The 14,545-nt window shown below is 36.3% G+C and overlaps 1 protein-coding gene across 1 annotated transcript in view; it reads right to left on the bottom strand.

Annotated features, from left to right (window-relative positions):
- Nucleotides 1-13,468, bottom strand: part of MBOAT2 (membrane bound O-acyltransferase domain containing 2) — a 161,887-nt gene extending 148,419 nt beyond the window's left edge. Inside the window, exon 1 of the mRNA XM_036881738.2 lies at nt 13,340-13,468. Within this exon, the coding sequence (XP_036737633.2) occupies nt 13,340-13,360 (21 nt within the window). The 5' untranslated portion in view covers nt 13,361-13,468. The remainder of the gene's footprint in view (nt 1-13,339) is intronic.
- Nucleotides 13,469-14,545: the final 1,077 nt, after the last annotated feature.

The following is a 14,545-nucleotide window of genomic DNA, read 5'->3' as shown; positions in this document are numbered from 1 at the left end:
TTTGTGCATAGTGGGAGTTATTAAATGGCTTTACCTTATTGACATGACTTCTATCCTCTGATTTCTTTCCCGGATACAGTATACAGGACCCACTAAGACTGTGCTGTCCGATGTTATAGCCATAATCCCCATGTGACTACTTAAATTTAAATTAAATTAAAAATTAAGCTCTACTGAAATTCATTTGCACTAGCCACATTTAAAGTGCAGCCACATGTGGCTAGACATGGGGACAGAGCAGAGAGAGAGAGCATTTCCGTTTCCACAGAACATTCTTTTCGGAAGCACTGCTCTAAGAAATAAAATGTATGGGGCTGTTCACACAAAAAATAAGGTCTGTAAAGTCATAGCCAAGTGGATTAGTGGAATTACTGGAATGTACCTGTGATCCAAAAGATTTTGGTCTAACAAAAAAACAAAAGGTTGATTAAAATAGTGGTTCATTTGGGGCTAGAGGTAAAATTAAGGTGCATTACTTACTAGGATTGTAATCACAAAGATCAAGGTCCAAGAGAAGGACAACCACCTGACCAAAACAGAATGTGACAGGAAATGCCAGGAGTTGAGGTATTTGGTGGAGCTTTCTATTTGTTGCACAAAAAGTGTTTTTTGGTCTAATTATTCAGCAAAGTGTGGGTTAAAATCAGGAGGATTTGTTTATCTTCAGGAGTCCTCCGAGTCTTTCACATCCCAGAATCTCTAAGATTTCTGCAGTGCTTCTCAGTCTTATTTGAATTTGGAGTCTTTTTCTGGCAGTGAGCCATGTTCGGGCAATGGCCAGTGCCTATTTTATCAAAGCCCAGCTTTATTGCAGAACATCTCCATTTGAATGTTTCTCTGACATTTGAAACAACACTTTGAAAACCAGGCTCACAGTATTTCCCTTCAAATAGTGACAGGAAACTCTCAATCCTTTACTTTTATACTCTTCAATACTTTTTTTTACACTAACTCACCTTTTTGATAAGACCAAGCTCTCCAGCTAACCTATCATTTTCTTGTCAATTATTTTATTGTTAACATCTCCTAAAATGTTTCTTCTTTTACCATTTCCACTTTATTAACTTAGCCCAGGTCTGATCAGAGGCATATCAGTCTATTCTTGAACATAAAATAAGAAGGCAAGCATATTGACTACAGGGGTCGATTATGTCTCAGCTTCTCTAGCTTCTAGAAGCTGCTTACAGTCTTAGTTATTCTGCGGAAGAAAACATGATCAGTTACATCAAGTCATAATCATTGATTTAGCTGATATATAAAGCCAAACAATTTGACTTAATAGACTAACTTGTTCAAAAGATCTGGAGGTTATTTTGTGAATGACTGATCTAGACCTCTAAAATGTAGTCTGGCTCAAGGTTTTATTTTTATACATTTGCTGTGTTAACTTAGAAGTTGGTGCTTGATAATTACTTTCTTTCCTAAGAATCTCTTTAAATTTTTCCTGCTTTAGAGATGGAAACTCGGGCTTCAATTTAGTGATAGTTTGAGCATTTGAAGAGATTCAGAATAGTAGCAAGTTATAAGTACCTGATAAGGTCAAGGTACTTATCCAACATTTGTTGGGGTATTTATTGTTTTAGACACTTGGGATTCATCAGTAAATAAAGTCCTTGCCCTTATAAAGCTTACATTTCAAAAGAGAAGCTAAAAATAATTTGAAAAGGTACATTAAAAAAAATAAAACTGAACATGAAAAAAAAAATCCCAGAGGTTTTTTAGCCAGTGGTATGCTTGGAAGTGTTGAATTGGTTCTGGAAAAATTAAAGAGATCTGACTTCTAATGTTTGCCAATTTCCATGGTGTCAATTCTCCCACTACGGCCCATTTCAGCTTTCAACAAGTTGTCACTGAATGCAGTTAGGGACCCAAGTACGAACACAGCTCTCAGGAACTGGTGTGGGCCAGCTCCAGCACACCATTGGACCTAAATAAATCCTGCTGTAGTTTAGATTCTTAGGCAGCTCAATGAAGACAGTTAGGTTTAAAGAAAATGAAATTGGAAAAAAAGCAAAAAAAAAAACTTTAAAATACACAAAAGTTGTTGCACATCAAATAATGTATAAAACAGAAAAATCTCTCTTTTCTTCAACATATGCTATAATAAGGAATAATAAAATCCAGGTAACAGCTCTGTGACTTTACAATTTAAACCTTTAAAACAGAGAAAAACTTTTCAAATACCTTGTTTTCATTCTGAAACCCTTCACACTCATTCTTATCTAAATTGTATAGTTAAACACAAAATTTTAGAAATATGTTTTTATCAAATAATAACAATGATCATTTACTGAGTCCTTAATATGCACTAGGTATTTTAAGGTGTTTCCTGTACAGTAAGTCTACAAAGTAGCTGTTACCTCATTTTAGAGAGAAAGAAGCTGAAGCTCAGAGAGATCAATTTGCCTTACATTTCCCATTAGTAAACCAAACCTGGGATTCCAATCAATGTCCATCTGATTCAGAAGTCTGTGTTTTTCCATGTTGAATACCTTTGGTTGATGAACAGTTTCAAAATAAAATCTAAGTTTCAGAAATGCTTGTTGTATTCACCAAGTCCCTGGGCATTTAGGACTTGGGACTCTCCTCCAAGGTAGGAGGTGACTTTAAAGCAATGGAGTCAGGCCCCCTGGTTTAGGTTTATACTTGGGCTGCTCCCAGGAGCACCATGGCAACAAAGCTTACCTCTCTAGGCCTACAGGCAGGATCACTTTCGTGTTTATTCACTTAATTACAGCTCCTAGCTTGTGAATATTCTACTTGGTGGGCACCTAGCTGGGCAGGGTCAACTCTGGGCAGTGAAACAAAAATTCCTCTCCCTAATCCTGTGTTTAAGTAGCTCAGGGCTTCTCCACAATTGTAATCACAGCCCCTCATGTACTATGTGACACAGAGACTCTGAATCATTCTAGTGAACCCTCAAAAGCAATTGATTTTTAAACAAATATAAAATAATAGAATTTCATAATGGGATAGGACTTGAGAGATTATCTAGTTCAACCCCTCATGTCAGAGACAAATAAGTCAGCAGCTTCCTGAAAGTCATGTCGGTGTTTAGCCACCCAACTCAGGTGGCCCTGAGGCCTGGTACAAGTTAGGCTGTTTTCCACTGTGCTATGTGGTGTCCCTGATGAGGAAGCCAGCACAGTACCAGTTCTGCAGAAGGACACTGCCTACAGACTTTACTACCTTGGGTGGAGCAGATAAGACAGTATAAAAAGGTCTCTGGAATCCCATGTTTTGATAGCGTTTCAAGGAAATGGCACAATAATGGTATTTGTACATTTTTACATAACTGAAAATTCCCTTACAGGCATTTTGTTTACTAATAATAATACCTTACATGTTTACAAGATTTTATAATTTGTGGAACATTTCTTCACATATGACCTTGTAACCATTAAACTTATTTGCAACTAGGGATTTCTCTCCCTATTTTATACATGAGGAAACCAAAGTTCAAAGAATTTCAGAATTGTTGCCACACATTAAGTGGCAAAGATGGGACCAGAGCCTGTGCCTGCCGCTAACCCGGTATTCTCGCCCCGGGGTGTCTCAGAAGAGGCGTCAGGGTAGCAGACTTCAACATACTCATGTTAAAGACAACCAAAGCACAGACCTCTCGTTTAGGAGTTTTATCCAAGGTGATACATCCATCTGCAGCAGAGTTGGTCCAGACCTATGTATTTCACAAGATACTCTTCCAATTACACCATAGGACTTCCCTCACCTTTGTTAATCCTGTGAGCAGAAAGTTACTTACATACACCAGAAACATGCATGCCTCTCCAAATCCGGCAAATCACATTTTGCTAGACAATGCAAAGGGAAAAATCTGATATTTCAAATGCATTTGTGCTTCTGCCAGAAACAAATCACATGCATCTGTAGCTCTTCCCATCCCTTGTGTAACATGTTTGAATCCTTTTGGAAGGTGCATCTTCACAAGTAGAGGCAATAGAGATCCTTCCTCTCATGAGCTTTATGACGAAATAATTACTTGGCAGTTAACAAGCAAAGTCTTTCTTGCCAGTTTGGAATTGCAACAAGAATTGGGGGAAATTCCAAGAAGCAGTTCAGAATTTGACCCTCAAAATATGAAGTATAAGAAATTATGGTTTAAAAGGAAACATTCTGTTTTCATGAGGGTGGGGCAGAATTTCTAGTGAATTTCTAGGAATAACTTTTTACTGCTTAGTGTATCAGAAATATTTATTGTTGTAAATTCCTATAAATTCATTTATATCTTTTGGACTGTACAATTTTCAAAATAGAGTCTATATTCTGATGCAACTATTAAATAAGTAGAGATTACAGAATTATGTAGAAATACAGGAAGACATTAAAAAAGAAAAACATCATCCAAAGGTTTTGATATACTCTTAAGGGTGCAATTGAAACAGATAAACAATCTTTCTTTTGTATTCCAAGGTTTTCGGAGATACTAGTTTTTCCTAGACCAGCTTTATTATGAAAGTAATTATAATCTGCTTCTAAATCCAAATTGCGTATCCTCTGCCAAACAGTATCTTACGTATCTCAGAACCCTGGCTACATAATGTGTGAAGTGTTTATCTCATGGCTCAAGTAATTTTAATGGCCTTCTTTTGTAAAAGTTAGTTTTTAGAGCATGTAATTTTACTTAGGTGTAGTGTTGCCTTTGGACATTCTCCCCGTAAAGGACATAGAATATCTAGAGACACCTTAAACAATTTAGGGAAAGATACCTTGTGTCTTCTCCAGTTGTTTGGGACAAAGCTGCAAAAGTCCCGTTGACTTGTATGAGTCTGAAGCTCTAAAACATTTCTTAGTGCAGTGCTAAAATGGCTTAAATAGGCAAGGAACCACAGATTACTAAGTATATGAGATTATATCAGTGAAGCAAGCATAAGATATTTGATATGAAAAAAATATACAGGGCTAACCAATAGTTTAGATGAATAATTGAATACATTTAATTCATGGCTTTAAGTTGATGATATATGGAGACACATTATGCTACTTCTTGGAACACTTAGATAAAAACTATTATTCCAAGCAAAATAATTTAAAAACTTGTATAGAAAGCTGGCATTTGAATGGATTCTGCATGCCAGAATGCAGTTAAAAGAATCTTCTCATCTAAGTGCTCTTTGTTGAATGGTGCAGTCTCTTTCTCCTTGCCAATTTGTTTATTTCCCAAGATTTATTGATTACTTGGGACGGTCATTTTGAACTGTAGCTTTTCAGGTTCTCCTGTCAATGCACACTACTTGACTTTCCAAGAACTTTTCGACTCTATGTTTCAACTGTCATTAGGTTTTAGGAATTTATTTGAGATTGAAAAGACCAAGAAAAGCAAAACTGGACAGCTATATCCAAGAGAATGAAACTGGATTATTGTCTAACCCCACACACAAAAGTAAACTCAAAATGGATCAAAGACCTGAATGTAAGTCATGAAACCATAAAGCTCTTAGAAGAAAACGCAGGCAAAAATCTCTTGAATATAAACATGAGCAACTTTTTCCTGAATGCATCTCCTCAGGAAAGGGAAACAAAAGCAAAAATGAACAAATGGGACTACATTAAGCTAAAAAGCTTCTGTACAGCAAAGAGTACCATCAGCAGAACAAAAGGGCATCCTACAGTGCGGGAGAATATATTTGTAAACAAAATATCTGACAAGGGGTTAACATCCAAAATATATTAAGAACTCACATGCCTCAACACCCAAGAAGCAAATAACCCTGTTAAAAAATGGGCGGAGGATATAAACAGACACTTCTCCAAAGAAGAAATTCAGATGGCCAACAGGCACATGAAAAGATGCTCCACATCACTAATCATCAGGGAAATGCAAATTAAAAACCACAATGAGATACCACCTCATACCAGTTAGGATGGCCAACATCGAAAAGACTAGGAATAGCAAATGCTGGCGAGGATGTGGAGAAAGGGGAACCCTCCTACACTGCTGGTGGGAATGTAAGCTAGTTCAACCATTGTGGAAAGCAATATGGAGGTTCCTCAAAAAACTAAAAATAGAAATACTGTTTAACCCAGGAATTCCACTCCTAGGAATCTACCCTAAGAATGCAGGAGCCCAGATTCAAAAAGACATATGCACCCCTATGTTATTGCAGCACTATTTACAATAGCTAAGACATGAAAGCAACCTAAGTGTCCATCAGTAGATGAATGGATAAAGAAGATGAGGTACATATACACAATGGAATACTATTCAGTGATAAGAAAGAAACAAATCCTACCATTTGCAACAACATGGATGGAGCTAGAGGGTATTATGCTCAGTGAAATAAGTCACGCAGAGAAAGACAAATACCAAATGATTTCCCTCATTTGTGGAGTATAACAATGAAGCAAAACTGAAGGAACAAAACAGCAGCAGACTCACAGACTCTAAGAAGGGACCAGCAGTTACCAAAGGGGAGGGGTGGGGGAGAGCGAGTGGGGAGGGAGGGAGAAGGGGATTCGATTAGTACACATGGTGTGGAGGATGTCACGGGGAAGACAGTGTAGCACAGAGAAGACAAGTAGTGACTCTGTGGCATCTTACTACACTGATGGACAGAGACTGCAGTGAGGTAAGTGGGGGGCTCGATAATATAGGTGAATGTGGTAACCACATTGTTTTTCTTGTGAAACCTTCATAAGAGTATATATCAATGATACCTTGATAAAAAAAAGAAAAGACCCATAAAGATGTGTCTCTTTTTGCTATGATATGAAACTCTTTCCAAGATAACTGAAAATCCAGTGGTGTTTCACCTGCGGTAAAGAGATTTCTGACTCAAAAAAGGCTTAGGAATGTGCTAGAATGCTCTTCCAGAAGGATGCAGTCCTGTATTTACTCAGTACACTGGTTGTGTGACTGTCACGGTAACACAGTCTTGAAAATATACACCAAAAATTCACAGCTTTTTTGTTCTTTCTTCCAGTGGCCTCCATTCTCTTCTGCCAGTCTCCTTACTTTGGGAAGCACTGGAAAATAATTCCTCAAGGGACTTTCTGTTTTAGATGACCAGAAGATGTCACCTGCTTCTCCTCTTGAAAATTATCCAAAAAGGAAGATAAAAATTAGAAACACCAATTCTGTCTTTGTTAAAGTCATGAGATTTCTGAAACTCCTAACCCAAACCCCAATCTCCCCTGCAAAAAAAAACTGGTTTGCCACCTGATCGCACTATAGTGAGGCCCAACTGTCTACAACTCTATTCCCAGTCCTCTCTTATCCCCGCACACACACACACACACACACACACACACACACACACACACACACACCACAGTCACACACAACCACACACCTAAACAAACACACACACAACTTTCAATCAGCTTTTTGTGTCCTAGTCTTAAATACGAGATTTACAGTTTACTTGGCATTAGAGAAAAGGTTTCAACAAACAAGAGGCATAAACTAGCCAAGAGAAAAACTTTTGAAAGGAAATGAGTCAATGTTAATATGAGTAATGTTAATATCCTGAGAGAGATGAGAAAAGATACTGTATCCACAGAACAAGAACAGACATTTATTTATTTTTAAAAAGGTATAATCAGAGAGAAAGAAAGATCTCATCTCTTGAAAATTAAAAATAGATAGCCAAAAAATGTTTCTAAGTCAGTGAAAGGATCAAAATATAAAGCTGAACAAATCCCTCCAAAGTGAAATAAAGAGATAGAGATGGGAAAAAAAAAGATAAAAACTTTAAAGATCATTCAGGAAGTACAATTTATGAGTCATGGGAATTCAACAGAGAAAGAGTGAAGAAGAAATTATCAGAGAAGCATTATAAGGAAATTTCCTTGAGCTGAAACACTGAAGTCCCCAGAACGAGAGAAAGGACTCCCCACATCTCTAGTGCAATGTGTGAATGTGTGGCAGGAGGACCCACACAAGACAGGTCATAATGAAAGTCCAGAGTATCAAGTGTAAGAAAGTTCATAAAAACTTCTGGAGAGAAAAAGTGAGGCAGCTGCTAAGGATTCAGATGCCACATCGGAACGGCTTAGGCTTCTCAATGGCAGCACTGAGAACCAGAAGACAGTGGGGGAATACTTTCAAAAATGCTGAGTGAAAATGACTTCTGTACTTGAATTCTAATCATGAGCACAGAGATTAAGACATCTTTAGTCACATAAATATAAAAAATAATCTATCAATCATGGACTTTCTCAGGAAGCTACTGGAGCTTATATTCCACCAAAATAAGGAAATAAATTAAAATAGAGGAGAAATAGGATCCAGGAAATGGGAGACCAAACAGGGGAAGGAGGTCATGGTGATGGTCAGGACTCATCAAGGGAAGTGCAGGACCGCCTAGGGAGAAGCGAAAAAAAACTGCAATGAGGAGAGTATGTGTATGAGTCTGTACAGTGCTATGGGAGTCTGGGCAGGAATTATTTTTTATTTCTTAGGGAGAAGTGTAGATTGGTACAGGCAGAGACATCCCAGAGGGATGTCTCTAGAAAAAGAGATAGACCACGTGATAGGTTTGGCCTTGCAGAAATAGAGGCTGTTGGAGGGTGTGGAGAGATGTAGGCATAGGTTCAAAGAAATTGAAGAAACAGCAACAATAAAAATGAGGTTACTACTACTCTTGGCAAAGCAGATGTTTTACAAGAAAGAAAACAATGACAGTATATCTCTTGGCTCAGCAGAGAATATATTTACATATATATAATAATGTAAATACCAAGTAGTGATGTAACCAAAACTTGTAAAACTGTATGAGGTTTTCAACAAACAGTGCTGAAACAAGTGCATATGCACATACAAAAGAATGAAGTTGAACTCCTACTTCACATTATATACAAAAATTTAAGTCAAAATAACATAGACCTAAATGCAAAAGCTAAAACTATAAAACTCTTTTAAGAAAACATAAGAGTAAATCTTTGTGATCTTGGATTAAGCAGTGGCTTCCTAGATATGACATCAGATGCACAAGTGACAAAAGAAAAAAATAGATAAATTTGCTTACATCAAAATTAAAAACATTTGTACTTCAAAGGACACCATTAAGAAAAGAAAAAGATAATTCATAGAGTGGGAGAAAACATTTGCAAATAATATATCTGAGAAAGGACTTGTATCCAGAATACAAAAAGAACTCCATACAAATGGACAATAAGGACATGAAAAGATGCTCAACATCATTAGTATTTAGGGAAATGCAAATCAAAACTACAGTGAGATACCACTTCACACACACTAGGATTTCTAAAATAAAAAAGACAGACAAGGATATAGAGAAATTAGAACCTTCATACATTGCTAGTAGGGATGTAAAATGGTACAGCCACTTTGGACAGAATTTGGCAACTCCTCAAAAAGTTGAACATAGAGTTACTCTCTGTTACACAATTCCACTCCTAGGTGTAGACCCAAGAGAAATGAAAACATATCTTTAACAAACACTTGTACATTAATGTTCATAATTATTCATAATAGCCAAAAAGTGGAAACAACCCAAATAAAATGTAGTTTACCCTTACATAAGAAGGACTGAAGTACTGAACATGCTACAATATGGATGAACCTTGAAAATATCAAGATAAATGAAAAAAGCCAGACAAAAAGTGCCATGATATGAAATGACCAGAATAGGCAAACTCACAGAGACAGAAAATCAATTAGTGTTTGGCTAGGCTTGAGGGGAGGAAAGAATGGTGAGTGACTGCTAATGGGTACAGAGTATATGGGGTGATGCAAGCGTCCTAAAACTGGGTGGTGGAGATGGCTGTACCACTCCTTGGATATACTAAAAACCACTGAATTGTACACTTCAAAAGGGTGAATTGCATAGTATGTGAATTGTATTGTAACAAAGCTGTTGTACCAGAAAAATCAAGTCAGGAAGATGAGGGGAGTGGAGGCATGATAAAGAGCTAAACCCTTACCTACAGTGTTGTTCATCAATATAGTGGATTTTAAGTTTACAGACTGAAAGAACACTGATGGCAAGTTATTTTAAAATATTGAGGTATATTCCAGAAGAAATAGTTGAAAGAATGCAGTAATTGCTTCTGGGAAGCAGGCAATGGAAGGAAGACAGGAGATGGATTTTTCTCTTCGATTATGAACCTTTTAAGACTTTTGGGAAATTTTTAAACTATGTCCCCTTGATGGAAGGAAAATTTTAAAATTCATACTCAAAATTATGAACATTACAGAAGTAATCATATTGATAATTTAACTGCTGCTTAAGCCTGCCTCCTAAAGGATCAGGTAAAGGATTCAAAGAGAAGAGCAATGCCAGTTCAATAGTTCAATACTGGGACAGCATGCAAAGAGCTTTCTGGGAAGTTTTAAATGAACAACAAGGCAGTGTTGCTCTGGCTTGGTTTTCCCTCGCAAAGGAGATCTTTGCAATATTCCCTTTCATAGTCAATTTAAGATTTTATCTTTAGAATTGCTAATAAGTGATTATTTAAAAGCATGGTATGACAAAGTCAGACAGATGTGGGTTGGAGATAACACTGCATCTCTTGCTGTGTCACTGTGTAAGTGGCTGATTCTGTGCATTAGTTTCTTCATCTGTAAAATGGGGACTATAAAACCCTCAGGCAATTGCTGTGAGAACTGGATGAGGTAATAATGGATAAGAAAGTATGTAACACAGCACATGGAAAGTGCTCCACAAATGTTTCCATTCATTAATATGTTCAAAATGAAATGAACCATGATTAAAATAATTAGTTTCCCTTCAAAGGCAGATGTAATCAGTGTGATTATTCTCTTCTGCAAAAGAAAAACAGAATTACATTCCAGACATTGCAACTGATGTTCTAATCAAAGGATTAGAACCAATTGCTTAACTATTGTGTGACTTCATGTTCCTTAAAGTTTCTCACATAGTCAGAATAATTTATGAGAATTAAATTTTGATAGCTCTAGAAGTGTTTGAATTCCTTAGTTACTGTAAATAGAAGTTTCATTAAAGAGAAATGCTATATGCTCAGCCACTCCATTTTGGGTTGCCTCCTTGAGAAGCACACACAGAATTGTACAAGTGCAAAACTCTCTTGTTTGAGTCAAGAAGACATGGGCTCAGTCTCATTCCTCCATGAATTTACTATGGGCACCCCCTCTGAGTTCTGATTTGCTTATCTGTAAATACGGATAAAGTATTATTATCCCAAAAGCTATGTATCACATACCTTGCTGGGGGTTGTTTTGAGGATTAAATAAGATACTACTGTGTGAGATAGTTACAACCATGTATGAACCAGACAGTAAGTATCAATTTCTTTCTTCTGACCTTATAGTACACCTCAACAGATTTTTTTCCTTGCCTCTCAAAGAACGTAAAATATCTTCAGAGGTATGTTTTTGCATTATCTTAGGCTTTTTCTTCTCACCTTAAGGGATGTTTGATCATCTGCCTAGATAATTACCTCTTCTCCTGTAATTATCTGGATGACCTTCATGCCATCATTCTCTCACTTTCTGTATTGCAAATACACAGATAGGAATGGTAATAATGTAACCATTTATTCTGTACCTCCTAAAAAAAATCTTAATATTTTCCCATATTTACCTCAAATACAACTTTTTAAAAAAAATCACATGATAGAGTTGAAACCGTCTTTTTTGAAGTTGAAATACATCATTCCTGGCCATGTTTTTAAGCTTTCATTATGCATACATGGGTCTACAATGCATTATAGTGCTTTACAAATTTTTTATGTTAAAGAAAATATGTCCTATTTTATGCAGCATTCTGTGACTTGCTCTATCCACATTGGTTCATTTTTTTGAGATCTACCCAAGTTGATTCATTTTAGTTTTTCATATAAAATTCCATTGTGTGAGTATACAGCAGCATATTTGAGTCTCTCTGGTGGACATTTAAGGTTGTGTCCACATTTTCATTGTTACCAACAATCTTCTAATGACTGTCTCTGGGGCAGAGCTTCTAAAACATTTTTGTCTCAGGATCCCTTTACAGCCTTGAACTTTATTTAGGATCCCAAAGAGTTTTGTAGATGTGTGTTAGAACTCTCATATTTATCATATTAAAGATTAAAACAGAAAATTTGAAAATATTTAATTCATTCATTTAAAAACAGCAATAATAAACCCATTACATGTTGTTACATTAAAGCTATGCATAGCTTTAAATTTACAAGATATTGCTGAATTCTTCTTCAAAGTGACTGGATGCATATTTTCATCATAATATACAAATGTTACTATATCTTTATATCTTCTCCAACACTTGGTCTGGTAGGGCTTGCTAATTTTTACCAATCTGATCATTAGGAAAGTTTATCTCATTATTATGTTAATTCCCATTTCTTATAAGTTCCTGTATTAACTCTTCTCAAATCAGTAAGATTGAGTATGCCAGGGTCCTTATGTAGGTCACTTTACAAAATTTCGTAATTCACTTTACAAAAACTTTTACAAAATTCTGTTTTAATGTAATTGTTTAGAACTCAGAACACATTATTACTATTATTATTATCTTTATTAAACCTAGAGACATGTTATAAATAGTGTCACTATTCCAGACTAGCCCAAAACATCTGAGTTGCCTTATACTATAGGAAATTAAGAGATCTGAAGACTCTCGAACTGTGGTGTAGGAAGAGGAGTGCTGGGCTCAAACTCTGATGACTGTCTCTAGACTCTACTCTGTCAGTACTTACCTGCATCTCCCCTTAGAATCTCTATTTTCTCAAATAAAAAACAGGGATAATGACATACATTTTGCCAACCTCACAGGGTTTTTGCAAGGATCAAATGAGACGTGAAAATCTGTTTAAACTGAAAAAAATTGTGGTTAAGCATGTTAAAAATCTGTTAAAGTGATTGTATATCCACACAACACAGTACTAGGCAGCCATAAAAAAGGAATTATGAAGGATATCCATAAGATTTCTAGAATATAAGTGGGAAAAAACAGGGCAAAAGAGTACATTTTTGTATCTTTTGTGTATGAAAGATGATAGATTAGATAGATAGATAGATAGATAGATAGATAGATAGATAGATAGATAGATAGATAGATAGATAGATGGATGATAGATAGACAGGGGATAGATGAGTTGATCCACCAGATTATTTTTGCAAAAAAGAAATACAGGAAAGATAAAGAAACCAATGAAATTCATCGCCTCAGGTAGAATGGAGTTAAGTGCAAGGAATCGGGAAGGGAAGGTCACTTCTGAGTGTACCTTTTTGTATAGTACAGGCTTTTAGAACTGTGTTAATGTTGTTTGGTGTGGTCAGGGCGAAAGCTGTTTGAACAGGGCAATATCCAGTTCCCCTAATTCAAGCTCAAGTCCCTTGCTTTGCCTTTAAAAGCAGAATTAGGGAAGATGTTACCTGAACCAGCCAGATACTCATCTTGTTTCTCCATTGGGCCCACGTAAACTCGAACTAGCAGACTCAGACTACTCCCAGTCAGCAGAAATCTTGTGTATCTTTCTTCCAGAAGTGGCCTGTAAGACCAGGGCTGAGTTCCTGTATTATCTGTTTGCATCAGGGCCTATTTACACACAGCCTAAGGCTCAGCTGTTCCCTGTTTTCTCTGAATAGGTTCTATAAATAGCTGCAGAGATACACTGATAGGATTAACGAAGATTTCTGTCACCCCACTTCAATGGTTAAATATAAATATTAAAAATATACCACATTTTTTATAACCCTGTCCTGAGAATGCTTATTATGTGTTTGTTTTTTCAGTATATCATAAAGCTGGAAGGAATGCAAGGCCTCTGTCTCTCTGAGTAATCCCAATTTGCATGTCCATTTCCTGCTCTAGAGTGTAATTTCTTTAGGGTTATATGAGATCACATGATAGTCAATGAAGCTTGTTGAATAAAAAAAAGATCTTATGCTGTCAATTTTCAACCAACAAGTAACCAATTTTAGAAGCTCTGATGTAAACACCAACAATAAGTAGAACAGCTCTTGCATAAGTAGAGCAAATGGAAATCCTAGCAATAAATAGTCAAAATGACTAGCTGGCTTTTGAAAATTTGGTCATCTTTTATTTATTGCTTTTATTCTGCTTTATTTACCTGTATTTGAAGTGGCATTTTTATTTAGAGATTATTTTTTGAAATGGTATTGTAAGTATCTAATTGAACATCAAAAAACAAGGTTAAGTTCTGTTTACATGTTCCTCATTCTTAATGAGCAGTTTCATGTTTTCCTGTTGGAAACACTTTTTAGCAGAACAATTCATCACAGTAATTAACACAAGAGGAAGGCGCACGCATAGGATGATCATGTCCTTAAGTTCAATGTCACTGAGAAGGACTATGCAGGCCTTTGATGCCACAGTGTCAAATACATACCCAGTATAATAGGATAAAAGTTGGACAAACCCCTAAGGCATTTGGACTTCTATAATCTAGAATATATTGTTGTCAACTCCATCCCACTCCTCCAAAATTCTGATGTTTTGTCAGGTGCTGAGGAGAAATTAAATAAAAGCAGATGCATTTTTGGTCTCTCCCATAAGCTTGAACAAATAAGCTTCATGTTAACTAATCTATACAATATCCTCTTAATGAGTCATTGCTT

This window comes from Manis pentadactyla, chromosome 2 (assembly GCF_030020395.1).
Source record: "Manis pentadactyla isolate mManPen7 chromosome 2, mManPen7.hap1, whole genome shotgun sequence".
Taxonomy (NCBI): domain Eukaryota; kingdom Metazoa; phylum Chordata; class Mammalia; order Pholidota; family Manidae; genus Manis; species Manis pentadactyla.
Note: the sequence above shows the minus strand (reverse complement) of the source record. Positions and strands in the feature narration are given on the sequence as shown.